This window comes from Brachionichthys hirsutus, chromosome 17 (assembly GCF_040956055.1).
Source record: "Brachionichthys hirsutus isolate HB-005 chromosome 17, CSIRO-AGI_Bhir_v1, whole genome shotgun sequence".
Lineage (NCBI taxonomy): Eukaryota > Metazoa > Chordata > Actinopteri > Lophiiformes > Brachionichthyidae > Brachionichthys > Brachionichthys hirsutus.
Genome location: NC_090913.1, coordinates 12,468,191 through 12,494,077, shown reverse-complemented (window position 1 = coordinate 12,494,077; position 25,887 = coordinate 12,468,191). Strand labels below are relative to the sequence as shown.

Sequence of the window (25,887 nt, the reverse complement as noted above, 5' to 3'; positions counted from 1 at the left end):
GGGCCACGCCGCCGCTGATGTGGGCGGACTGGGCGTGAGGCGGGTACGGGCCGGCGCCCAGGGGCACGGCCTGCAGCGAGCGGTGGTGGGGATGGTGGCGAGGGTCTCCGTAAGCCCCGCCCACCCCCTCCACCCCGTAGTGGGCCAGGTCTTCGTACTGGAACACAAAGACGGGACATGTGTGACCTTTGACCTCCTGCGGAAGCGTGGAACTAAGCTCAAACATGAATGCTGACTATGATGAACACACAGCATTAAGAAGCGTGAGGAGTTCATGACGTCACAATAAAAACAAATGACGTCACCAGATGCACAAATCAAGACGGACTAACAGGCCTCACTTTTCCAACCAAAAAAAATACCCGAACCACAAGACGGAGAGAAAACATTGTTGCTAGGCAACAATGTCCTCTGCTATTACCATTATATTCTTTTAGCCTCTAAAAACGAACTTCGAAAAATTATTACTCTCAACTTTTAAAACGAGTCTATTAAACATTCACATTTAATATATTCTGTCAATAATTAAATGAACAGATGTCCACGCATTAAAGAAAAACTCTAACAGGAAAAAAACTGTGATTAAAAAAAACGAATTAAAAAACATTAGAAATAAATAAAAACACTTCACAAAGCACAGCTTCTCTAATCAATCCAATAACAGAAAAGGGAAACAATCAGACAGGGAAATATGTACACAAATAAATGTACACAAATATATAACTATTTTAAAAACACGGTGCAACAAAAGTGAATATCAGAAAAACTGATACTAAACGTTTCCTTTATTAATTAAAAATATTATAATTATAATATGTATATATATATATATAATTAATATTTGGTCAAACGATAAGTAAAATAAAAAATAATGATTTCAGACAAATAAAGACATTTTGTGGTAAAATAATTTTACCATTTACAAGTGTAAAAGTATCCAATAATCACTGATCAATGAAGTGAAACGCGTTACTTTCTTCTTCTTCTTCTTTGACTGACTTTTAATGACGTGTTTTTTATTTAACTCACCCGAAGACTAGATTTAAAGAAACGGCTCGCCTCGTTCGTGAAACGAATCGAGCCGGTTTAAAAAACGTTAAAGCGGCTCGTTAATCTCTTTGATCAGGAATCAATTTAAACGGTGACTTTCACAAACTGTTGCAAATGTGAAAACGTTGGATAAATGACTTCATGAATTTTTCAGCCGTGGTTTTTTTAGTTTTCTCTGCAGCCGAACTTTAAACTTGTTGCTTCTTAGAACACGGCTTACAATTGTATTTATTTATTTAAATATAAAGTGTATTTATTTAGTTTAAATACATCCACCCACATTTATAGAAAAAGAGCTTTTTGTTTTTTTACATTTCCAATTCTTATTTTAATAGTTTTTATTCTGTCATTAATCAAAGGAAACTTCCTTCAAAAAGAGAGAAGTGTTCCGTTTTGCGCATTTATGCGCTTTTATAGCACTTAAAGAAATTAGCTACAGTTAATATTTACTTTTCTTTTTACTGGTTCTTAAAACGGCTTTTGATAAAAGCTGCGGTTAATATTCATCGAACTAACGGACGCGTTTACATGTAAACCCGTAAATATGAATTTAGAGTTTGGTTTAAAACACTTTAACAGTTTTAATCCTCCAGTTAAAGATTATAATTAGTTTGTTCATTTAAAAGGTTAAATATTGAACAGCTGTCACGAGACGATGTTTGTTCTTAAAACTTAAACTTAATCTGAGATATTAAAGTTTAAATCGTCTCGCTTTTTGATGCTAAAAATGTCCATGAATTTAAATTAACTTTATTACTGAACTTTATCGAACTTGTTCACGCAACAAAGTTGCTTTTTACGCACCCGTTGCGCCATCGATTCCTCCTCTCCGCCCGGACTCCAGGTGACTTCTGCGGGGCAATAAACGCATCCAATTCACCGGTACCGGGGCGCCAAGCAGTTTATCCGGTGTTGAGGCCGCCGCGGCGGATCCTCACGGGCTCCGCTCTGCACGGGAACCGGCACCCGGTCGACAGCAGCGCACGGAGTCCTGCGCCCGGCCTCCAGCTCCGCACAACCGGATACGATCCGTTCACATCTAGACCGGGGGGAGGGGGTCACGCTGACCCGCTCAGAGCCGGGCCGTGAGACGCTGGTGCTGCGCCGAGGTGCGTTCAAATCCCCGTCGGAGCTCCGCCGGAGCGCGTTCCTCCTCCCTCAGAGAAGAGGCTCGCTGCGCGTTCTCGCAGGCGCGCACGCGCCGAAGACACGCATGCGAGACTAGAATTAACGAGACAGAAATGTCTTTGATTCGTTTTGGTTTTAAGGTGGAATTCCCTCAAAAACAGGATCCTTCAAAGTAAAGGCACAGCGGGGCCTGCAGCCCCCCCCCCCCCCCGCTTTATTACGTGGTAATAAGAACGTGCCCATTTCATTAAGTGCAAATGTGTTAGTCAGTGGCGTCTGCAGGCGGAGGGGGCCTCCGAGGGGCCTTGTGACGTCACGCCGGCCCCTTGTTGTTCCCGAGCCCCATTTATTGGTTGCGTTTATGTTGTGTTTATGTGCTGCAGGTGTTTGTCCTGCATGTTCCTCACATGCAGCTAATGAAGCTCTGAATGGGAGAACGATGCCCGCAGGTTCTCCTGGAGACCCATTAACCCTTGTGCTGCCGTCCCAAACAGTACCGCTGATCCAGAGACCCAGAAGGTCCAGTTCGGTTCCACGGCTCCACAGAACAGCATTTAAACCTTCTGGATCTGATCCAGATGTTCTGAACGCTGCACATTCTTTTCTGGGTCTTGTGGAAATGTAAATTAAAACCTGTATTTTTATGCGGAATAATGTTTCCATCTTTTGTAAAATGATTTATTCTTTTTAAACACACTAATACAAGAGAAGTCACTTTGTCATTTATTGATCAGTTTGATTAAAGTGGCAGAGATAAAACCCAAAAACCGTAAAATGTAAACGTCGACATTCGTGAAGCGTTTCTGCGCCGTTTGATCCAACTGGATCTCTGTCGCCACCTTGTGTTCGGACTCTTTCAGCACCAGGAACCAGTTCTCCTCTGACTGGTCTCTACTGGGAAAAACTGGGAACCAGAAAAACACATTAAAAACACAAAAGCTAAAAGGCCTGAATACTTCCTGCATATTATAAATCGCCATCTTTGATATCATTATTTGCTTCGTTTACGCCCATTGCAGTAAAACTCCGCTACCCATGATTCATTGCGCTGGTGTTTCCGTGTGGGTATCGCTGGCAGCCATATTTGATTCGATTATGCCGCTCTGCCTGCGACGACAAGTTTAGCCCGCTCCTGAGAGAACTACGGTGTTTGTTCACTGCGAGGCCGGCTCCGGGTTTAGTCCGCCACAGAATCCGCCTGAATTCACGCTAACAACAGTTTATAACCCGCAGACAACCATGAATCCCGAATAGTAAGTGGCCTTTCTGGTGTCGTCCGTGACGGGTCCGGTTGAGCTGTCAGCCTAGCCAGGGAAGCTAAGCTAACGCTAGCTAGCTAGGCGGATCTATGGACTACAAAATGAACGCCAGCTGCTTTGTCTTCGGTGCTAGATTAGCGGGCTGCGGGCTGCGGTGCGGGACACGTCCCGTCAAATGACATTTATCGCGTTAGCCAACGTTTTCTGTTCGATATAACGAGGATTAAATCGATTCATCGGTGGTGTTCCCTCTACGCGGTTAGCTTCCCTTAACTTGGATGGGAGTAGCCTCCTTTGCTAATAGGCTATCAGGATAGCTACGTAGCGTTACCTGACACTTTAAGATTGTGTTTTTTATAGTTATTCCATTTCGTAGTCATCGTGACAGTTTGAAAATTCAGAATAAAGTAATGTTAATAAACACGGAGTTCATTAGAATCTAATTTCCCGTCGACACGACTGTAGTTTTTAAGGGTGGAAAATTCAACCCCAAACAGGAAGTTGTTCAATTTTCTCCTGATGTGGAGTCAGTTGTGTAATCCGGCTGTTGCACGGACGGTTCATGACGTAATGGATCAATTACAGCCGTCGTGGTTGTAATTATGACGTCACAAAATGTCAGTGGAGGGAGGAATAAATCAGGATACAATGGAATATTAATGGGGGTTCAAAGAGGTCGAAATATTCCCCAATGTCACACCAACAAATGCTTAAATGTACAAGTTGGAATATTATGATGTAATCGAAATATTACAATGTCAGAATTCTACATGAATTAAATTTTAAGAGAAGCAGAGTCATATTATAAAGTGAAAACAGTCGAGTCCAAATATTACATGAATCGAGTAATATTTTCAGAAAGAAAAAGTTAAAATTTTACAAGAAAAAGACATTAATGATCATATATGAACAGGATGAAGTAAAATCAGGAGCCTGAGGTTAATATACTGCAAGAAAAACATGATCACATTGCTGGAATAATCATAAATGTATGAGAAGTCATATTTAAAGAATAAAAGTCTATTCAACAAACGGGACGTCTCCTTCCAAGCGTTTCCCATTTTCAGACACGATCTTCCCAGAGGCCTGAGACGTCACGGTAATCCTTTCTCTCCTGTCCTCCCAGCGACTATTTATTCAAGCTCCTCCTCATCGGTGATTCTGGAGTCGGGAAGTCTTGTCTGCTCCTCCGGTTTGCAGTGAGTTCCCGTCTCTGCCTTCAGCCCGGCCGGTACGGCGTCGACTCCCAGACCCAGCGGTGTGTTTTCTTTCTGCTAGGACGACACGTACACAGAGAGCTACATCAGCACCATCGGCGTGGACTTCAAGATCAGAACCATCGAGCTGGACGGCAAGACCATCAAGCTCCAGATCGTAAGGAGGACCGGACCCGGCGGCCCGCCGTGGGTCCGCGGCGGCGGGCTCCGGGCTGACGGGCTGCGCTTTGTGTTTTCAGTGGGACACGGCCGGGCAGGAGCGGTTTCGCACCATCACCTCCAGTTACTACAGAGGAGCGCACGGCATCATCGTCGTCTATGATGTCACAGATCAGGTCAGTCGTCTTCAGTGTCTTCATGTTAGCGTTCACGGGGCGACGCTAATGTTGGGCAAACGCACACCTGCGCACGCACCTGCACGCGCACCTGCGCACGCACCTGCGCACACACCTGGATGATTCTCGCAAAACCAGACTAACAAGGTGGCATGAAGCATTTTGATTATAAAACTTAATGCTATCAAAATATTAAGGATACCATTATATATCTCTTAATGTACTATTTACTCATGATTTAAATTTACCAAAATAAACATAAATTTTGTTGTTTTTCTTTACATTTAAGGGTAAATTTCTCATTACCGCAACGTGTCCATAACTGGATTTGGGTTCTATGAGATGGGAATATGAGTAATTAAGGAAGATAAAAAAGAATAAACTTTAGTGCATGTTATACGATAAACAGTTACAGTGAAGAGACATGTGGTCTTTGAAGAATATTAGTAAAGTTAGTGAAAATAACAAGGAATAAAAATGTGTCGGGTTCAAACAGACCGAGAGGCGATGGAGGATCAGCAGAACGCCGCTCGCTCTGCCTCCCGGTTATCAGGAAAGCACCGGGATCTTGCTAATCTCGTCTAACGGGACGTTGACGTACGTTCAAGAGAGCAGAGCGTCCGTTCCTCCTCCTCCTCCTCCTCCTCCTCCTCCTCCTCCTCCTCCTCCTCCCCGGTTCTCCTCCCCGGTTCTCCTGCTGTCTCTCCTTCCCGGCTGCAGGAGTCCTTCAATAACGTCAAGCAGTGGCTGCAGGAGATCGACCGCTACGCCAGCGAGAACGTGAACAAGCTGCTGGTCGGCAACAAGTGTGACCTCACCACGAAGAAGGTGGTGGACTCCACGACGGCCAAGGTCAGTTCGGTTCACGGGCGTGTAATGAGACGAAGCCCCGCCCCCCAGCTCTCTGCTTTAGCGTGCAGCGACTTCAGAACGCATCCGTCCGGCTCCGTTTTGACGTTGGACCCGCCCCGTTCTGAACCGACTCCCTTTCCCTCACCAGGAATTCGCCGATAACTTGGGGATCCCCTTCCTGGAGACGAGCGCCAAGAGCGCCACCAATGTGGAGCAAGCCTTCATGACCATGGCGGCCGAGATCAAGAGGAGGATGGGCCCCGGGGCCACGGCCGGCGCCTCGGAGAAGTCCAACGTGAAGATCCAGAGCAAGCCGGTCAACACCTCGTCCGGGGGCTGCTGCTGAGACCCCCCCCCGAACCCACGACCAGTCTCATTGTTACCACGCTCCACAGGGAAAGAGAGGGGGGGGGGGGGGGGGGCTTTGAGCGGACCAGTTTGTCATTGTGTGTGTGCAGCTACGACACCACAGCATTTCAGTCAGCAGTAGGACGGTAAGCCCCCCCGCCCCCCCACGGTGGCTCCTCCCCTAAACACGCCCACCCTGGGAACACGTCTGCCCCCCCCCCCCCCCCCTCTATATTAGAACAATTGATGCCCCTCTTTGCTTTCTGATCCTTTGCCACCGCCCCCCCCCCCCCCCTTTCTCAAGCTGTAAAACAAAGGCTGTCTTTATTTAGCTGGGGGGGGGGGGGGAGGGGGTGAATTAGGAAGCACCTCAAATGAAGCACATGCTTAAAGCCGAATCATGCATGCTAGACGGGTTCAGGTCACATGACCCGCCGCTCCGGTGTCACCACGGCGCCCCTTACCGGTCCCCGTGCCGTCGAGGCGGGACTCGGACCGATGCCTTCGGCGCCTGGTGCTCGGCCCCCCCCTCCCCGCTTCTCTCACACACTTTAACATTCCCAGAGCGCCGCTGGCGTTCGTGATGCGACAAGCATGTGCTGCATTGGGAAGGCGGGCCGTCAGCCATCAGCACCCCCCCCCCCCGCCCCGCCCCAGAGTCATCTATCAAACTGTATATATTTATACATAATGTAAGCGGTGTAGAGAATGACATGACAAGTAGCTGGAGTTGAAACCTGGGCGTGTTTTAGTGGCGGAGGACACGCCCCCTTTTGTGGCACGGATCTACGATTAAAACGATGAAGGAGATCTTTGATAGCCGCTGGTCCTGATGGTGTCTTCTTTCTGTCCCGTGCACGTCCTTCCCGCGCCTCTGGGTTCCGCCTCTGTTTCAGACACCTGGAACCTGAGCTGAGAGGAAGCTCCGCCTCCGGGCGAGGTCGTTGCTGCAACAGTGAGACGGGGCGATGCTGGCTTCCTGTCAATGAGCATCGGCTGATGGCTGGACCAGCTGAGGACCCCCCCTCTTTTTTTAATCTGAGACTGAAGGACCCTCAATTTCAAAACAGTGGGGGGGGGGGGGGGGGGGGGTCTGTGGCAGCTGCAGGGGCAGAAGGGGGAGGAGTCCAGTTTCTGCAGAAATGCCTCGATTTGTCTTCAAGTCAGGGTATCTGTTCAAAATATAAATCTGTCGCCACCTGCTGGACTCTAAACTTAATGGATTTTATCTGAAATGATTTTTACATGGCAAATAACATTTTAATTAAATGTTGCCTCCTGTTTTCTCGCAGACGCTCGAAGGAACAGACGGCAGCAGAGAAGATAACTATTTAATTTCTTGTGTACACTAAAAGTAAAATTTACACACTTCATCTCAAACAGAACCTGGGCGTGCACGGTGACCTTTCGACAGGCTCTTCAAGTGATTCAGCTTCTCTTCCATAGGAATCTTCCCGTACATGTTACAGTCTAAAGCCACAGAGAACTGTGATTACATCCATTTCATCTTTACAATGTGCAAAATCCTCCGGGGAGACGGCGCCGACAGTCGTATGAGCAAACGGAACGGGCGTAACAACGAAAAGCACGAAGATAAAAACACGCCGAGGCAGAACTTGGTCCCGAAATTCCCTTCTGATGCCAGTCGGTCCTCGCCGCTGAGAAACTCCAGATTTAGTGGCTTGTAACAAAAAAGGTCCCGATTTTACTGACGAAGACGACAAAAGGTAACAGAGGACACGACCGAGGAAGGACACGCTCGGTCCAAAACATCAGAGAGACAAAAAACACGGTTAGTTCCTGCCAAAGCCCCGGAAATGCGCTGAGGTTCAAATAAGACATCCGGATCAACGCCCCAGAGGAGGATCCCCGTAAAGCCCGCCGCGGGTGACATCCCCCCCCCGGAACGCTCTGAAGAGGATCGTTGTCAAGTTTGGGTCTGACCTCAGATTGTGTTGTTTTCTTTGTCGACGTTTAGCAGGAAATGAACTCCATGGAGGGACAGAAGACGAGGACAGACCGGATGAAAGCGACGCCGAGGCTCAAGCGGGAGAATCAGGTAAAAACATTCAGCCGGATTCGCAGGCAGTGTGGTTTCAAGTCGAGAGAGAGAGATTTCACAGAAGTATATAAATGTATTAATTTAAACGAATTCCGCTCGTCTCCCGCCAGACGGAAACTCCTCCAGGAAATCATGATTCAAAGACAACGCGGTTTAAATCCCTGATTATATACATGTCCTCTATAAATTAGCATCTCTATAAATTCATCCTATTCCGTTAAATCTGCGGGTCGCCGGGGCAACGCTCCGCCTCCGAGCCGTTTCCTGTTGTGATAAATGCTTTTATTTTGTAAAATTTGAAACGGAAGCGCAAATTTAAAATGAGTGAAAACATGAAGGAAAAAAAGAAGACTTCATAAAAAGGACAGAGTCACTCAGCAGTGGGCGGGGCAATGACAGCACGAGGGGCGGGGCTTCAGTCTGGCGTGGCCTGAGAGCCTATCGGCGTCAGCGTGGCAGGAAACATCAGCACTTTGGCGTGCATGAAGGAGAGGTCCGGCAGGGCGGCGATCACCTCGGCCGCCTCCGCGCTCAGATTCTCCTCCTTCCTCAGCTTCCTGTCAGACGGCGGGACAGCGGGACAGGTGTGAGACGTGGACGGACACACCTGTACGCATATAGAAGCTAACTGCTAGCTAAGCGCCGCCCTGACCTGGTGGAGGTGCTGGTCTTCTCCATGGTGGACATCAGGCGGGCGAACGCATCCGCCACCCGACTCCCGGCGCCGCCGGAGTCCATCTTGGATGTCGTCAGCTCGAACAGCTCGGGGTCGACGCCTGGCGGCGAGACAGGAGACACCCACAAGACAAACGCTCAGCGTGAACCCGCCTGCAAGTCAAACACGCCCGCGGCCGTCCGCCATCACGCAGGTGAAGCGTCTTCCTGTGACACGCCTGCTGGAGGTGTGGCAGAGGACTGAACCAACTGCGGTCGAGGTGGGGGGGGTGTTGCGTGATCGGATGAACAGCTGGACGGGTCACAGACCGGTCCGGTTGATCAATGGAACCTTATTGCTCAGAGCTGATTGGCTGTCCCAGGAAGGACTCCTGCTAGTTAGCTCCAGGCTGCTAGCCGTCTCCGGGGACACCTGACAGATACCGGATCAAGATCGTCCACCAGACCAGCCGGGACGTCTTTGATCCGTCTCCCACAGAGAAGGGTTGTGTGTAAGAAGTGAAGAAGAGGAAGAGGAAGAGGAAGAGGCGGCGGGCTGCTGCTGACCTGGGATGGAAGCTGAGCTGGTGGAGCCTGAATCCTCCACGGGACCAAAGAAGTCCAGGATCAACAGAGCCGAGCCGCCACTCGCTGTAAGACCCGGGGGGGGCGACCGAGGTTAACAACCACAGAGAGAGAGAGAGAGAGAGAGGACAGAAACGTGCGGCGAGTCAGACCGGATCACGTTCAGAAGACTCGAGGAAAGATCCACGTCTCAGGATGAGGTTCCTCTGGCGGCTCGGTTCTCAAAGGGGAACCGAGCCAATGGGGTCGTGGAGGCGGGGCCAACGGAGTCCGACCTTTATCGGTTCGTTTGATTGGCTGCTTTATATGGGAAGGATGGAGAAACGGCCACCAGCCCCCGACTCTGAACGTGGGCGGGGCCTGTGGCTGATGACTGTTTGCAGCAGAAGGGTCCGTCCCGCTGGGATCCTCGCGTTTAATGATGAACGTGGATTTTTCCTTCATCAAAGCTTTCGTTAATCTTTGACTCCAGCGGAGACACGCCGTCTGATTGGCTGACCGGCAGCAGAGGCGGGGAGGAGGCGTCACCTACCGTCCAGAGGGTTGGTAAGGCCACTGCTGCTCCAGTCGAACTGGACAGGGGGGAGCGCCTCCTGCAGGGGGACAAAGACGGGTCAGTCCCTCGGAGGCGGGGTGAGTGGGAGGTCCTAGTGTGGCCCAGATCCCTCCCCCATCGGTGATCGATCCGCTCAGGGGAAGTAAAGAGCGGTGGACCCGTAAACCGAGTTTAGATCGAGTGTGAAGGACACAAAAGCCCGGGGGCCCACCTGGACCGAGTCGGGGGGGCAGGGGCCGCTCTCTGGGTCCACTGGGGGGGCCTGGCCGATGGCGGCGATCATCTCTGCTGCAGAGACGGGCTTCACCGGCTCTTTGGTTGGTTCCAGCATCCCCTGAAGACAGGTGAGGGACAGCGTGAGAAGACGTGCTCCAGCTCCGCCTCAAACCGGACAGGTATGGGGGGGGGGGGGGGGGCTCACCAGGCTGGCGGCGTACATGGGCACGATGACCGGCTGCTTCTTCTGTCCCGTGAACAGCTGCAGGCGTTAAAGCAGCGACTCAGAAAGGCTGGCGTTGGGCCCCTGGGCCCCCGGGGCCCCGGCGGCGCCGCGGCACACTTACGATGTTCCGGGTGTCGATGCCGAGGCAGCACAGCAGCGTCTTGTTGCAGTGGGAGCCCCCCCACTGGTACCGGAGGCCCACCGCCTCGGTGACGTCCCGGAGCTGCGTCCACACGCCGAGACCCGGGGACCTGCCGGTGACAACGCAGCGACGTCCTCACATCTCCACGTCAGCGCCGACGGGGGGCGTCACCAGAGACATACCTGCGGGAGGGGGACGTCTCCTCCTCTGGATGGTCAGGAGGTGCCAAGAGGGTCCCCAGGGACGTGACCTGGTCCTCCACTGGGGGGACGGCGTTCTGAGGGAAGCTGGTCTGGAACAGCTTCTCCAGGCGGCGGGACAGCGACGCCTGCAGAGACAGACGAACGGGGACACGGCTGCCGTTGGACGTTCAGTCCCCTCATCAGGCAGGTTGGACTGATTCAAACGGGTCTCTGGGTTCTGGTCTAGAGCCGGGTCACCGAGTCACCCGGGTTTAAAAGGTAAACGCCTCCACGTGTAACAGTCACATAATAAACGTGTAACAGTCACAATAAACGTGTAACAGTCACATAATAAACGTGTAACAGTCACAATAAACGTGTAACAGTCACAATAAACGTGTAACAGTCACATAATAAACGTGTAACAGTCACAATAAACGTGTAACAGTCACAATAAACGTGTAACAGTCACATAATAAACGTGTAACAGTCACAATAAACATGTAACAGTCACATAATAAACGTGTAACAGTCACAATAAACGTGTAACAGTCACAATAAACGTGTAACAGTCACATAATAAACGTGTAACAGTCACAATAAACGTGTAACAGTCACAATAAACGTGTAACAGTCACAATAAACATGTAACAGTCACAATAAACGTGTAACAGTCACATAATAAACGTGTAACAGTCATAATAAACGTGTAACAGTCACAATAAACGTGTAATAATGAGCCTGTTACATGACTATCATCCAGTTCTTACCGGCTGTCTGTCTGTCCTGTTGGTTTCCTCACTGACTGCAGGAAGTCCACCTTCGTGCCACTCCTCCTCCTCCTCCTCCTCCTCCTCCTCCTCTGCAGGAGGAGCGACCGTCTGCTCCGTGCTGAATGCCGCCCAGGACTCCCCCTCCCCCTCCTGCTCCCCGAAGGCGTCCCACCCTGCGTCCACGCCTTCGGCGGCTGAGCTGAAATTCCCAAAACTGTCACTTGGGGGGGATTCTGCCAGCCCGCCCCCCTCCCTGCCCTGAAGCTCGGGAGAGTTAAAGTCGCCGAAGTCGTCGCTGTCGTTGGAGTTCGTAGCTTCCTGCGTCGAGCCGGTCTGGATGAAATCAGCGAAGCCGTGACCCCCGAACGATCCGTCGTCCTCGTCGTCCCCGTCGTCCTCTGCCAGCCGGCTGCCGTCGGCAGGCAGGGTGGTCTCCCCCAGGAGAGACGGCGAGGGCGCCGACCCCGTGGTGCTCATGTCGCCGTACTCCTCCAGGGCGTCCGTCGACAGCGCCCGGCCGAACGACGTCTCCGTCTCCGTCTCGGTGCCAGACCCCTTCTCGTCGGACTGTCCCATGTCGCTGTTGCTGTCTGCGTCCGGCGACGTGTCGTTGGACCCGTCCCCGTCCCCGTCCACCCCGTTCAGAGAGACGGGTGCGTCGGTGCAAGCTGCCGTTGAGGACAAGCGTTCCTGCGCGAGGGCGGCGTCCCTTCGTTGAGAGACAGCATCTGTGCGGGGGCCCCGGTCCGAGGACCCGGAGCTGGGCGGTCCGGTTCTGCCCGTGTCCCTGACAGTGTTCTCTGAAGTCGTCCCCTGTGCTACGGCGTGGTCGCCCGCCGGCCAGCTGCACCCCGGGGGGCCGTCCGAATCCTCGCAGGCCGTTTGTCTGATTTGTCCTTCAGCATTTGAAAAAGCAGCGAAGTCTGCAAAGTCCTCCTCGGTGTCCCCAGTGGACGATCCCCTTAAGTGCGATTGGACAGAATTCTGCAACGAAGGACTTCCCTGAACACTGAGTGGCACAAACCCGTTCGTTAGCACCTCTGCGCCGCCGCCGTTGCAGTCGGGAGGCTTGACGACGCCCCCGACTGCAACGGCCTTCCTCACCTCGGTCCTGTCCGAGGGACCGCTGCCCGGGTGCCTCTCCGGCGCCGGCCCGTTAGCCTTGGAGACCTCATTGCTGGGTCTGCGGGTGCCGTTGGAGGAGCTGAATCCCGCCCCCCCCCTGCCGTTGAGCGGCTCCGGCGGGGAGGTGGCCGTAAGAGCTTGGTTCTGGTTAAAAGTGGTCGGCGTGTCGAGTTCTGAGAAGCTGATGCTGTTCGGGACGCCGGAGAAGGTGCCGAAGTCCCCGAAGTCGTTTTCGTCTTCCTCCGCACCGTCGTCCAGGGGGGGCGGGGAGGACGAGTACATGCGGACGACATCTGGCTCCATGATGCGCTGGATGACACCTGGCTGCACCTGCAGCAGCGAGACGGGACGTGAGACACACACACACACACTCAGGACGGCTCGGTGACCAATCAGCTTGACGGGCCAGACGGGCCTCGGACCGACAGTAATAGACAGTAATAGACAGTAATAGAGTGTTAATAACACAACATCAGTTTGACTTGAATCTGAGTTGAACACTTTATGGTTGACCTGAAATAAACGGAACGAGGCGTCAGCTTCAGACGTGCAGCTAACTAGCCACTAACCAGGTAACTTTAACTTCACGTGACGTTTAGGTACAAATAACTCGTGTATCAGTCGAAACCTTAAACAATAATTAACCCCTTGAGGCGTCTGAAACCAACATGACGTCCTGACTTGTGTTTGCGTTCCCACCCACACACCTGAGCAGGCAGTGACGTCAGCAACGTCTACAACGTTTGCTTTGTTGGCCTTATTCGACAGAACACCTGGAAGCAGGTGGAGCTGGAAGCGGCTCCGGAAGGACGGCTCCGCTCCGGGTCGAACCGGCAGACGGGACCAGCAGATGTTGCTGGATTAGCTAACGCGTCATAAGCGTCGCCTCTCAGAATGACGTCACAGCGACAGCTGTTTATATCATGAACTTGCGAGAAGCTCCGTCTCGGACCTCGGACTAGCTCCACACCTGACGCGTCAGAGAAGCTCGGAGGCCGACGTAGCTTATCAAGCATGTAGCTTAGCAGGCTAACAGCTGGGCTAGCGCTGCAGGACACCTGGACCCGTGGACCGGTTGACCAACCTGGTCGGTGCTGAGCGGAACATGAGGCCGACACAGTTCGATTACAGATTGGGTGTCATGGAAGCTACCTTAGCTTAGCGCAGCTAAGCTAAACTAGCCGTGTCGCAAAAAGCGGACGGCACTAGTTGTTTCGGTTCGCCGGGTTTATAATGAACACGTGATTAATCTCAGGTGTTTAAAGGCGAGTAACCCGACACCACGACACACACCTGAGAACTACCTGAGCTAACTACGCAGCTAGCCGACACACGATCACAAACATCTTTCCTGCTAGCGTGAGCTCGTCAGCTAGCTAGCCTGTTCGGACAGCCGGTGTCTCGGTTAGCGGAAGGAGCAGACGGGCGCGCCGGCTGACCGTGAGCTGTTCTCCGCTGGTTTCCATGACTCAGGTAAAGACGGTGACGTCCATCGGTAGTCCGGTTCAGCCACCTGAGCTGAGCAGGACGGAACGGAACGAGCGGAAGGTTGGGTCAGCCGGCCGCTGCTAGCGCGAGCCTGCCTCCGGATCTCCCGGCATGCACCGCGGTGGGAGGTAGAGGCTGCTGGTTCTTCCAAAACTTTCCGTGTTGAACAGGTAGAGTGTTCGGTACACATCAGAGCACCGACACCGTTACCGGAGCGACGTAAGCACGCCCATTACGGTGACACCGTGACTCACCGTGCCCGGCTTCTGATTGGCTTGCGAACTAAGACTCTCCCACGCAGCCAGTCAACGGAACGCCTCCATGCTGTACGTATGACGTTTCTGTCGTTTAAACCAATCAGAGGCTTAATGGGGCAGGTCGTACCGTCACCATAGTAGGAGCCAAGGACGAGTTGATCCACATGACATTAGTAATACTGTAACTGAAAAAGTATAATTTCGTCATAAAAAAAATAAAAACATGACAAATGATATCTGGTAGAATGTCAGAAATGTGAATTAAAACATTATTATCCTGAGAAAATATTTATATACTCCAAGAAGTTAGCTAGAATAATAAAGATTTATTAAAATATACGGCAAGTAATATAAAACCTAAAATATTACAAATCTGCAAGTATTTATTAAAATCGCTGAAAAATATTAGTTAAATGCCAGAGAAAATAAAATAATAGTAAAAATAATTTAGAATGCTGAATTTATGGCAGATAACTCACAAAATACTATAATATAGCACGTAGTGTTTTTGGCATGTTATAACCTCTTAATGACTATTAATTAATACATACCTGTAATACAATAAGTGTAGTATTATACATATATTGGAAAAGTTAAGAAATCCAGGTATCCACCAATTTAAAATATCAACACACAGTGAAACCCTGGAACGAAACACTTTAGTGTGTTTATGACAAGCATAAGAAACATTTCATAAAAGCAGAGGGTCACCTGGACCTGAAACATTCAACACTGTAAAAATAAAATAAAAATTAGATTCATTTCTAAAAGACACTGATAGAGTTAAAAGTGTAACAGAATAGGACATCATGTGTATCACATATAAAAGGTCCTGTCCTAAACTAAGCCGAACCCTAACCGGTTCAACAGGAAGCTCCGGTTCAGGCCAGCTTCGTGACGGCGATGCTGCCTTTGATCCAGAACGTGTCGACGTCGCTGAGGGACGTCACTCTGTGGCTGAAACCGAACAGCTGCTGGCCGTCCACCAACACCAGATACCGACTCTGTTCACAGAAGATCTCCATCTGGAGGGGAGACCGGACCGGACAGTTAGACTCCTCCCTACTGGGCAACAAGTCAAAGCTGGTTTTGTCTGGTTTTGTCCTGTCCTGCTGCTGGACAGATGTGGACACCTTGAAGGGCTGGGCTCTGATGAAGGGGAAGAACGGGACGTCTCTGATGGGCTCGTCCCAGGATCCGGACACACAGGCTCGCCGCAGGATTTGCTGCTCCTTGAACTGAACGCAGATCTCCAGAGCCACGTCGGGCCAACCCCCAGTGGAAGTTCCACAGCCACACGTCAGCCCCAGGTAGAACCTGGGGGGGGGGGGGGGGAGCTGCTGTAAACCTGATGATTGGCATCACAGAGGAAAGAAGTGAAGGAAGCTAATCCTGAATTCAGATCAGCCTTTCACCCACACCTTCCTCAGTCACACCAAGCAGGGTGATGAAGAGGAGGTCACCTGTCCGGGTGCGAGTCCACGGTGCCGAACAGGACGAGCCTCTTCCCCGGCTGCATCCCACCTGTGATGTGACGTCTGAAAGGAACCACCTAGTACATAACAAATACAAATACAGAGACATGGACGTTAAAGTGACTACGATGAAGTATTTGGGCTAATATTATAGCAGTTTTTATTATAAACATAAACATAAATTTCACATCTATCATTTGTTTTGTTCCTGTCTTCGTATCTTTGTGCTGCTTCTCTATCAGTCTGTGTTTGAGTGTGAATATTACCTGTTTTTTCTCAGCACCTCCGTCGCTGATTCCAACTTTAAGTTCCTCAGGAGAACTTTGGTGTGGAAACACCCATTTCTGTCGGGGGGGGGGGCATTTATTTGCTGTGTCTTTAATTAAAACTTATCACACGTTTTTCTTCTGGCATGAAAATAAAAACACCGAGGAGGACGCAGCTTAAATGGCAGTCAGAACTTCCTTTTATTTTGTTAAATCTAACCGGAAGTTCCGACTCTCTGCTCAGCTTTACGTCAGCAGTGACGCCAGGAGGTTATTTTAAAACTCATCGAACTTATTTTCACCTCAAACTTCACCTAAGAAACAGAATAAAAGCCCGGGTCACGTGCTGCAGTGTTTGGCGCGCTTCCTCGTCGTCCCTCGTCATCATCGCTCACCTGCTACCTGCGGCTCAGGAGCGGAAACTCACCTTCCTGCCCGGCGCCGTCACTCTGCGCGCTTCGGCCATGTTGATCTGAAGACGAGCGGACTGCGCCGGGACGCCGCTGATGCAGGGCGCACCTGTGTCCACTAGAGGGCGGTGCCGCTCCACCTGCTACCTGTTTAATAACGAGGTCACCTGTTGCTCCAGGAGATATTCCCATCAGATTATTTTATGGATCATGGTCGAAACGCCCTTAACGACAATTTAACGGTTGTAGATTATATTATACATAAATATTTAATTATTATAACAAAAATATTTAATTATTCTTTCATGTTTATGTTTTTATTTATTCTCAGAAGATGGAAAACGCACACTTTTGCGTGCAGTCTGCTGACATCTGTCCAATCCCGTTCGCTTTAGTACTGATCGATGTGACCAATCAGAAACTAGCAGGGCCATCTTCCGGACCAATCATATGTCGTACTGTCTGAATGGGGCGGGACTTTGCGGAAGCGACGTTCCGGCCCAGCAGCCATTGACGCTCCGACTGCCAGGAGGACAAGCGGACATCGATTCGTCGCGTCTCCGGGTTTCGGGGACGGAAGCGATGGTGTCTCACTCCGTCGCCCTGCCGATGATCTGTTTCACCACCTTGTGGGGGCTGGTGGGGGGCGTGGCTCCGTTTCTAGTCCCCAAAGGACCCAACCGGGGGTAGGTGTCTGACCGCAGAGATTACCGCTGCTGATGCTTCCGTGATGCTGCTGCACCTGCGAGGGAGGCCCGGAGCGCCGTCCGTCCGTCCATCCATCGATCCATCCATCCATCCATCCGTCCGTCCGTCCATCGATCCATCCATCCATCCATCCGTCCGTCCGTCTATCCATCCATTGATCCGTCCATCCATCGTTCCATCCATCCGTCCGTCCGTCTGTCCGTCTGTCCGTCCGTCCATCCATCCATCGATCCATCGATCCGTCTGTCTGTCCGTCTGTCCATCCATCCATCTATCTGTCCATCGATCCATCGATCCGTCCGTCTGTCCATCCGTCCATCGATCCATCGATCCGTCCGTCCATCTATCCATCCATCGTTCCATCCGTCCGTCCGTCTGTCCGTCCATTGTTCCATCCATCCATCCGTCCGTCCGTCCATCCATCCATCCGTCCGTCCGTCCATCGATCAATCCATCCGTCCATCGATCCATCCATCGTTCCGTCCGTCCGTCCGTCCATCGATCAATCCGTCCGTCTGTCCGTCCATCGATCCATCCATCCGTCCGTCCGTCCGTCCATCGATCCATCCATCGTTCCGGCCGTCCGTCCGTCCGCCTGTCCGTCCGTCCGTCTGTCCGTCCGTCCATCGATCAATCCATCCATCCATCGATCCGTCCGTCCATTGTTCCAGCCATCCATCTATCCATCCATCGTTCCATCCGTCCGTCCGTCCATCCGTCCGTCCGTCCATCCATCCATCCGTCCGTCCGTCCATCCATCCATCCGTCCGTCCGTCCATCGATCAATCCATCCGTCCATCGATCCATCCATCGTTCCGTCCGTCCGTCCATCGATCAATCCGTCCGTCTGTCCGTCCATCGATCCATCCATCCGTCCGTCCGTCCATCGATCCATCCATCGTTCCGGCCGTCCGTCCGTCCGCCTGTCCGTCCGTCCATCGATCAATCCGTCCGTCCATCGATCCATCCATCGTTCCGTCCGTCCGTCCGTCCCGCCTGTCCGTCCATCGATAATCCATCTGTCCTAACGCAGCTCCAGCTCCGTCCTCAGCGTCCTTCTACCGATATCGTCCCCGTCTCTCCTCTGGACATGTCCAAACCATCATAGTCTGGTCTCTCTGACTTTGTCTCCCAAACGTCTGACCTTCCCGTCCTTCTCCATCGCTAGCCTCAACGCTAACGCTGCGTCCGTGCTCCTCCCCCCCCCTCTGTGGGCCCCCCTCCCTCCCTGAGGACTTGAACCCTCACCCTTCTGTTTCCTTGCAGGGTGATCGTCACCAGCCTCGTCCTCACGGCCGTCTGCTGCTACCTGTTGTGAGTAGAGCGCCGCCTTGTTCTTGTTGATGTTGTTGAAGTGAAGCAGCCCCCCCAGGACCCAAAGACGGCCTGTGTTGCCCCCCCCCCCCCCCCTTCTCCCCCCCAGCTGGTTGATAGCCTTCCTGGCCCAGACCAACCCGCTCTTCGGCCCGCAGCTGAAGAACGAAACCATCTGGTACCTGCGCTACTTCTGGGAGTGACCCAGGTGAGCTGATCGGGGGGGGGGCACCTGAAGGCGTCACCTGATCTGACCTTCATATGACATCTGTTCTCTCTGCTCCAGGTGACCTGATGCCTCTTCCTCCTCTTCCTCCTCCTCCTCCTCCTCATCCCTGTCCTGAGGCTGGTTGGACTTTATTTAACTCCTGATTATTAAACACACACACAACAACAGTGCGGCGGGTCATGATGTCACCATGATGTCACCATGGTGACATCATGGTGACATCATGGTGACATCGTTTACCTTCCTGCTGCCGGGGAACATGAATTAAACGTGTTTGTATTGATTTGTCCAGCTGATGGAGCTTCACTGTTATATAACTGTTATTATCTGTGGTGTGTGTGTGTGTGTGAGTGAAAGCCCCTCCCACGATCACCTGTGCTCCGTCCTCGTTGCCATGGTGATCTCGGGCTCTGACGTGCTGCTGGTTGCTCTGTTGGGATTTTTGAATCGGAGCCCCCCCCCCCCAGGTTTAATCGAACAGTAATAGACGTGAGAGAGTTTGTTTTCCTGACTGCAGTCTGACAGAACAGCTGGGAGCTGATGATGATGATGATGATGATGATGATGAAGAGGAGGAGGTTGGATGGTCCAGAGACTGCAGTCAGTAAAATGCTGACATGCTTTGTTCTGAAGGAGATTCCAGTGGGTCACATCTGTCCATGCTGTGATGAGTCCTTCAGGGCCGCTACCATGACGACCCCCCCCCCCCCCCCCTCTCTGAAACCACTCTGCTTCAGCCAAAAATACTTCCAGTCAAAATACAGCTACTTTTTAGAAATACCAAATTGCGCCGTCCCTCTCAGGCCTCGTTGTCGGTCTGCGTCTAACCGCCGGGGTCGGATGAACGAGTGGGCGTGTCCAGCCGAGTGAGAACACGCCCCCGTTCTAACCGAGTGGGCGTGTCCAGCCGAGTGCGATCCAACGGTTCCCTCTGATCCGGAGCCGGACGTTCCCGGGTGGACTTTGGGTCACCCGTTGACGGTCGGGCGGGTCTGTCCTCAGGAGAAACTGAGAAACTCTGATCTTTATCCTTCTAGATATAAAACAGCTGAGACTGATTTCCCCGATTTGATTGATCTCCTGATTGTCTCCTGGTCCCTCCGGTCTCATTACAAACGAGCGTGAAACGATTTCCTTCGGAGGTGGAACGTTTATCACTGAATTCCTATAGATTCTACTTGTAACCATGGAAACGATAAACTAAAAGCATCAGAAATCCCGACGTGGCAGAAGCTGCCGTTTCAGCGCTCGGCTGTAGAAACCGTCCGGGGGTTGTCCGGTGAATGTTCCTGCAGCACGAATGGACTTCAAGTGTGAGAGGGTTGCCATGGTTACGATAAACCACAGATCTGATTGTTGTAGAGGTGAGCTCCTGTGTGTCAACTTGTTTTGCTGTTTTCTGTGAAGCTAAATAAAATGTACGTGGCGTAGAATCCTGATTTCGGTGGCGTTCTTCCCGGCGCTTCGCCCTGGAACATGGACCGGGGGGGGGGGGGGGGGGGGGCTTGCTGCCGTTCCCTTGGTGATGAAGGACGAGGCCAGCTCAAGTCATTTCCGTTACAGCCTCCAGAAGGTCCTCGAGATAAAGCTGAAGGTGAAATCGTTCCCGTTCCCCTGCCTGTGAAGAAGATGCTTCCAATACGTGATCAGCTGGTTAAACAGTAATCAATACATTTAGCTGCCTTCATTACTGCAGCGTGAACCCAACGGTGTTTGTGCAATCGATCGATCGGCTGAGAAGCATCGAGAGCTGATGGAGCGCCATCGATGCAGAGAGCAGCAGCAGGACACGCACACACGCACACACACACACACACACACACGCTCTCACACACACACACACACAGACACAGACACAGACACGCACACACACGCTCTCACACACACACACACACAGACACACACTCTCACACACACTCTCACACACACACACACTCACACACACGCACACAGACACACGCACACAGACACGCACACACACACTCTCACACACACACACAGACACGCACACAGACACACGCACACAGACACACGCACACAGACACACGCACACAGACACACACACACGCACACACACACGCACACAGACACGCACACACACACTCTCACACACACACAGACACACACTCACACACACGCACACAGACACACGCACACTCACACACACACACACACAGACACACACTCTCACACACACGCACACAGACACGCACACACACACTCACACACACACACACACAGACACACACTCTCACACACACGCACACACACACACACACACACAGACACACACACACACACACACACACACACACAGACACGCACACAGACACGCACACAGACACACACACACGCACACAGACACGCACACAGACACGCACACACACACTCTCACACACACACACACACACACAGACACACACTCTCACACACACGCACACAGACACACGCACACAGACACACGCACACAGACACGCACACACACTCTCACACACACACACACAGACACACACTCTCACACACACACACACAGACACACACTCTCACACACACGCACACAGACACGCACACACACACTCTCACACACACACACACACACAGACACACACTCTCACACAGACACACGCACACACACACACACACACAGACACACACTCTCACACACACGCACACAGACACGCACACACACACTCTCACACACACACACACACACAGACACACACTCTCACACAGACACACGCACACACACACACACACACAGACACACACTCTCACACACACGCACACAGACACACGCACACAGACACACGCACACACGCACACACGCACACAGACACTCACACACGCACACAGACACACGCACACACACACACACACACACACTGGCACCCCCGACAGCTCGTGTTCTCATATTCATAAACGAACTCGTTTCCTCCAGGGGGGGTAAGAAGGCAGACAGCAGGGAGCTAATTCACCCTTTAGCTAATAGATGCTAGATCATTAGCAATGAGAGCGAAGTGTGTGAAAAAACAGACGTTTTTACTTAAAGGGCAAATTAAACATTTAAAAATCCAAACTTACGGTACAAACATTTCCTGCTCATGGATTGATGTAGTATTAAAGATTAAAAAATATATTTCAATATTCAAATATTCAAAGGCTAAAACTGGGTCCGTGTGATGATCTGGATCAATAAACTGAATTCAGTGTTCTTGGTCAGAATTCTGAGAATAATTGTAAAGGTTTTTAGTATTTAAAGCCTTTTCTTCCTTAGAAGAAGCAGAACTTCACAGGAACTTCCTGTTGACTGGGTTTGTTTGTAAACAACGTTCAGAGACGCTGTTAGCTCATTGGCTGAGCGGAACACGTGACCTGCTTTAGGGTCACGTGTTCAAGTCTAATGTTTTTATTTACGATTCAGTCTGTTTCACGGTTGAGACGGAGCCGCCGTGGCGGAGGCCCCGCCGGGCCCCGCTGCTCGGTTCACGCGGATGAGGAAGCGCTTCCTGCGGGCGGCTCCACTCGAACACACCCGGAGGACGGGCGGGGTCAGCGGGTTCACGGCCACGATCCTCCCCGTGTCCTGAAAGACAGGTCGTGTGACCCCGCCCCTCTGACGACACGGTGTCGTAAAAAAACAACAAATCAGTCTTCAGTGAATGAAGCTAACAGCTACTAGCGTTCAACCGGAAACGGTGCAGTCTCCATTTCAAAATAAATGTCGAAGCGAAAATTCATCTAGAAATCTTTTGGTTTTCTTAATGTAGACGAAAAAGATGTTTAACTGCCAACGCCATAAAACATATAAATATTTAATATTAAACATATTAATATTAAATATTAAACATGCTAAAATCAGGTTTTAGTTTGAAAGAATGTTAAATATTTCAGACATTTTGTCAAATGTGAATTAATATGATCCATCATGACACTGATGACTGTGTTTTGTAGTAGTTGATGTACTAAAGTGTTTTATACAGGCTGATGGAGGCAGGCGTGTTAAATAGGCGTGTTAAATAAGCGTGTTAAATAGGCGTGTTAAATAGGCGTGTTAAATAGGCGTGTTAAATAGGCGTGTTAAATAAGCGTGTTAAATAGGCGTGTTAAATAGGCGTGTTAAATAGGCGTGTTTAACGTCACCCTAAATGTTGTTCAGATGCTGAGGAGCAGAATCTCGTGAGGCAGTGAGGATGATGATGATGATGATGATGATGATGATGACAGCGATGTCTTCAATAATAGTAATAAATGTGAAATCAGACTGAATCTGTTAATCGTATTATTTAAACCGTTCCTGGTCGATTATTGATGACGCCTGATAAAACCCATGTTTTACGGTGACTCTTATTTTGAAAGACCGGAGCCCGATCACGCGCTAATGACGCGCTTTGACGTTCGTTCTGCGGGATTATTGATCTCCCCCCCCCCTCCACCCCCCCGTCCGCCGACGAGGCCTCACTGTTATTACAGTTGAACGCACCTTACTTTGACCAGGTCAGTCTCTGCGCACTCGCTTCTCTACCGGACCGGTCCGGTGCGCGCCGGCGCGCGCTGGCACGCGCGTCTAAACGCGGCACCCACACCCACACCCACACACACAAGCACAGAGCCTCCATCATCGGTGTGTTTGTGTGTCTCAAAAGTGGATCAAAGTGTCCACCGTGTAGCCGGACGTTCAGAACTGCTGAAACTTTATTAACACCGCTCCGGGGGGGGGCATGAGGAGGAGGGGGGCTGCTTCACGCTCCGACTACCGTATTCTCTGTCCCGTTCCGCCGCCATGCAGGCCAGCTCGGTGAACGAACTTCCGCCGTGACCGTGACCGTGAGCGCGCAGGCTCTCCCCCCGGTGGATGGTGCGCGTTAACCGGAGAGGCCGAGGCCGACATTTTAGCCCGGTCCGGAGGAGCCTGAACTCCGCGGGGACATCCGAGGACACGGTAACACCCCCCCCCCCCCCCCTTCCGACGCGCATTTATACCGAGTTTAACGGCCGATAATTTATTGACAAATATTTCCGGCGAGGACGGAATAAACGTTTCGTGCGTTAACGCGCTTCTGGGATCAAACATGGCTACTTTCACGCACGTTCAGCTCCTTGGCACGGGGGGGGGGGGGGGGGGCTTAAAAACTCAAACGCAACCTCTGGCATTGATCGGTAACACCGGGAAGCTGCACGTGACGTCATACGTCGGTCATTTGTTTATTTCGCGGTTTAGATCGCTGCGTAATTCGCGCACAGCTCGGCGCTCCCGGTGCGTAAAGTTCAGTTTTACAGTACTAAACCGGGGGTAGCTGTTCGGTGACGTCACCGCCTCCACCGGGCAGCGGCACCGGCAGGTGGACAAACAGCAGCCAAACTTGATTCCCAACTTTAACGTCGAAGCGGCGCGGACAGGAATAGTGCGCGTTCGCGTGTTCGCGCATTCAGCCGGTCCACGGTTACCGTATTAACTATTAATGCTGGACATCCGGTGGCACTGCCAGCTGCGCCCATTTTATTGTTGTCTGCGCTGGATCCCGGCGGCGCGGCGGCGCGGTGCGGTGCGGTGCGGTGCGGTGCGGCGCGGTGCGGCGCGGTGCGGCGCGGCGGCGGCTTCTGGTAGGACTTCTTTGATTTCTCTCCAGTAAAACGCGTTAGGCGTGAATGTGCGTGGTGAAATAGAGCGCTTCTCCTCGTGCCACGCGGGACACGCGCCCACCGTGCACGGCACCTCCTCCTCCTCCTCCCCGCTCCGGTTCCACGCGTCTCTCCAGCTGCGCGGACAGTCGGCGCCGTCACGCCGCGCAGGTTCATCCGCGGAAGGGAGAGAAGGACGCGCGCTGGGCGGCGGCGGGGGGGGGGGGGGGCACTTTGGCTCTCCATCGTCACGGGAAACGGAGCTCCAAGGACACGGTGCGGGGGGGGGCGGGGCATCCCGTCGGGTCGGTGCGTTTGATCGTTTTGGGCTGTGATTCCTCCCTTTTCGGTTTAATTCCCCCCCCCCCTCTCCGCCATCACGGCCCCTTCATGCACTCCTGGCTCGTCTCTCCGTGGTACCGGTGGGGTCGGTGGTACCGGTGGGGTCGGTGGTACCGGCGGGGTCGTGGTACAGGCGGGGTTCATGGTACCGGTGGGGTTGTGGTACCGGCGGGGTCGTGGTACCGGTGGGGTCGGTGGTACCGGCGGGGTTCGTGGTACCGGTGGGGTCGTGGTACCGGCGGGGTCGGTGGTACCGGCGGGGTTTGTGGTACCGGTGGGGTCGTGGTACCGGCGGGGTCGGTGGTACCGGTCGGGTCGTGGTACCGGTGGGGTCGTGGTACCGGCGGGGTCGTGGTACCGGCGGGGTCGTGGTACCGGCGGGGTCGTGGTACCGGTGGCGCTGGGAGATGAAGACGTGTTTTTCTGCTTCCCGTTTGTCCCGCCGTGGACTCGCCAGCGTGTTTACCTTTGGACCGGCGCCGAGCACATCGGTGCACGGCCGTTCACCTGAGCAGCAGACGAGGAGGCCCGAGCCCGAACCGGCGTGGACGCATGCAGACCGTCACCTGGCGTCGGTGTTTGGTGTCGACGCACCGAGGTCGTAATCCTCGTGCAAGCGCACGGCGCCGTGCGCGGCCCGCTCTGGGTTGGCGTGCACGGCGTGTTTTCCACGAGGCGTGCCAAAGCAGCGTCACCACCGCCCAGGAAACCTTCACTTCACTGAGGTCACTGAGGTCACTGAACCGGGTCAGCTGCTCTGCTGGCTGCACGGGTATTGTGTGTGTGTGTGTGCGTGTGTGTGTGCGTGTGCGTGTTTCATCACGTCTCCGTCTCAGAGCTGCTCGGCCGCCGGGTTCTCCGGTTCTGACTGCTGGACGGGCCTCGCCGGTCCAGTGCAGGAGGACGGAACCGAGCTGCAGCGTCACTGAAAAAGACCAGAATGCAATAGTATGCAATATTAATAGAAGAGAGGCGGTCGCCGTGGCGACCCATCAAACGGGATCCTCAGTCATAAAATCCACATCAGAGGAAACAAACGGGATTAACAGATTCCATTTCCTGTTTTAAC

At 52.2% G+C, this 25,887-nt stretch overlaps 4 protein-coding genes across 5 annotated transcripts; 2 read left to right on the top strand and 2 right to left on the bottom strand.

Annotated features, from left to right (window-relative positions):
* Positions 1-3,267: 3,267 nt before the first annotated feature.
* On the top strand, positions 3,268-7,008 carry LOC137907008 (ras-related protein ORAB-1). Of its 2 annotated transcripts, none has more exons than XR_011105910.1 (6): positions 3,268-3,431; positions 4,564-4,636; positions 4,716-4,811; positions 4,894-4,989; positions 5,486-5,841; positions 5,990-6,127. XR_011105910.1 is itself a non-coding variant. In XM_068751315.1 (6 exons), exons 1-6 carry the CDS (start codon positions 3,418-3,420, stop codon positions 6,185-6,187), a joined length of 609 nt encoding a protein of 202 aa, XP_068607416.1. In that variant the 5' UTR covers positions 3,268-3,417; the 3' UTR covers positions 6,188-7,008. The 2 variants fall into 2 exon arrangements, 1 of the variants encoding a protein (XP_068607416.1); XM_068751315.1 differs by having other exon boundaries at positions 5,710-5,841; positions 5,990-7,008.
* A 521-nt stretch (positions 7,009-7,529) lies between these two features.
* On the bottom strand, positions 7,530-13,013 carry aftpha (aftiphilin a). Its single transcript, XM_068750908.1, has 9 exons — positions 11,583-13,013; positions 10,813-10,958; positions 10,610-10,739; positions 10,468-10,524; positions 10,258-10,380; positions 10,023-10,083; positions 9,473-9,556; positions 8,904-9,027; positions 7,530-8,808 (listed from the first exon to the last, which is right to left on the bottom strand). The coding sequence occupies exons 1-9, from the start codon at positions 13,011-13,013 to the stop codon at positions 8,667-8,669; spliced, it is 2,298 nt and encodes a 765-aa protein (XP_068607009.1). The 3' UTR covers positions 7,530-8,666.
* A 1,788-nt stretch (positions 13,014-14,801) lies between these two features.
* On the bottom strand, positions 14,802-16,662 carry LOC137907133 (galectin-related protein-like). The gene is made up of 5 exons (XM_068751444.1): positions 16,624-16,662; positions 16,197-16,274; positions 15,919-16,007; positions 15,589-15,772; positions 14,802-15,480 (listed from the first exon to the last, which is right to left on the bottom strand). The coding sequence occupies exons 1-5, from the start codon at positions 16,660-16,662 to the stop codon at positions 15,337-15,339; spliced, it is 534 nt and encodes a 177-aa protein (XP_068607545.1). The 3' UTR covers positions 14,802-15,336.
* Positions 16,663-17,188: 526 nt separating this feature from the next.
* atpv0e2 (ATPase H+ transporting V0 subunit e2) lies at positions 17,189-19,016 on the top strand. Its single transcript, XM_068751245.1, has 4 exons — positions 17,189-17,292; positions 18,581-18,628; positions 18,738-18,836; positions 18,915-19,016. The coding sequence occupies exons 1-3, from the start codon at positions 17,189-17,191 to the stop codon at positions 18,829-18,831; spliced, it is 246 nt and encodes an 81-aa protein (XP_068607346.1). The 3' UTR covers positions 18,832-18,836; positions 18,915-19,016.
* The last annotated feature ends 6,871 nt before the right edge of the window (positions 19,017-25,887 follow it).

What these genes read in the sequence shown, in the direction of transcription:
- aftpha (XM_068750908.1), bottom strand. Translation starts at nt 13,013, where the DNA reads ATGGAGCCAGATGTCGTCCGCATGTACTCGTCCTCCCCGCCCCCCCTG. An exon ending in GAGACGTCCCCCTCCCGCAG is followed by an intron (nt 10,740 to 10,812) that starts GTATGTCTCTGG and finishes TGTCACCGGCAG; the next exon opens with GTCCCCGGGTCTCGGCGTGT. An exon ending in CCTTACCAACCCTCTGGACG is followed by an intron (nt 9,557 to 10,022) that starts GTAGGTGACGCC and finishes CGGGTCTTACAG; the next exon opens with CGAGTGGCGGCTCGGCTCTG.
- LOC137907133 (XM_068751444.1), bottom strand. Translation starts at nt 16,662, where the DNA reads ATGGCCGAAGCGCGCAGAGTGACGGCGCCGGGCAGGAAG. An exon ending in TGACGGCGCCGGGCAGGAAG is followed by an intron (nt 16,275 to 16,623) that starts GTGAGTTTCCGC and finishes CCCCCCCGACAG; the next exon opens with AAATGGGTGTTTCCACACCA. An exon ending in TCAGAGCCCAGCCCTTCAAG is followed by an intron (nt 15,481 to 15,588) that starts GTGTCCACATCT and finishes TCTCCCCTCCAG; the next exon opens with ATGGAGATCTTCTGTGAACA.
- atpv0e2 (XM_068751245.1), top strand. Translation starts at nt 17,189, where the DNA reads ATGGTGTCTCACTCCGTCGCCCTGCCGATGATCTGTTTCACCACCTTG. An exon ending in CCCAAAGGACCCAACCGGGG is followed by an intron (nt 17,293 to 18,580) that starts GTAGGTGTCTGA and finishes GTTTCCTTGCAG; the next exon opens with GGTGATCGTCACCAGCCTCG. An exon ending in GCCGTCTGCTGCTACCTGTT is followed by an intron (nt 18,629 to 18,737) that starts GTGAGTAGAGCG and finishes TCTCCCCCCCAG; the next exon opens with CTGGTTGATAGCCTTCCTGG.
- LOC137907008 (XM_068751315.1), top strand. An exon ending in GTCTGCTCCTCCGGTTTGCA is followed by an intron (nt 4,637 to 4,715) that starts GTGAGTTCCCGT and finishes TCTTTCTGCTAG; the next exon opens with GACGACACGTACACAGAGAG. An exon ending in AGACCATCAAGCTCCAGATC is followed by an intron (nt 4,812 to 4,893) that starts GTAAGGAGGACC and finishes TTGTGTTTTCAG; the next exon opens with TGGGACACGGCCGGGCAGGA.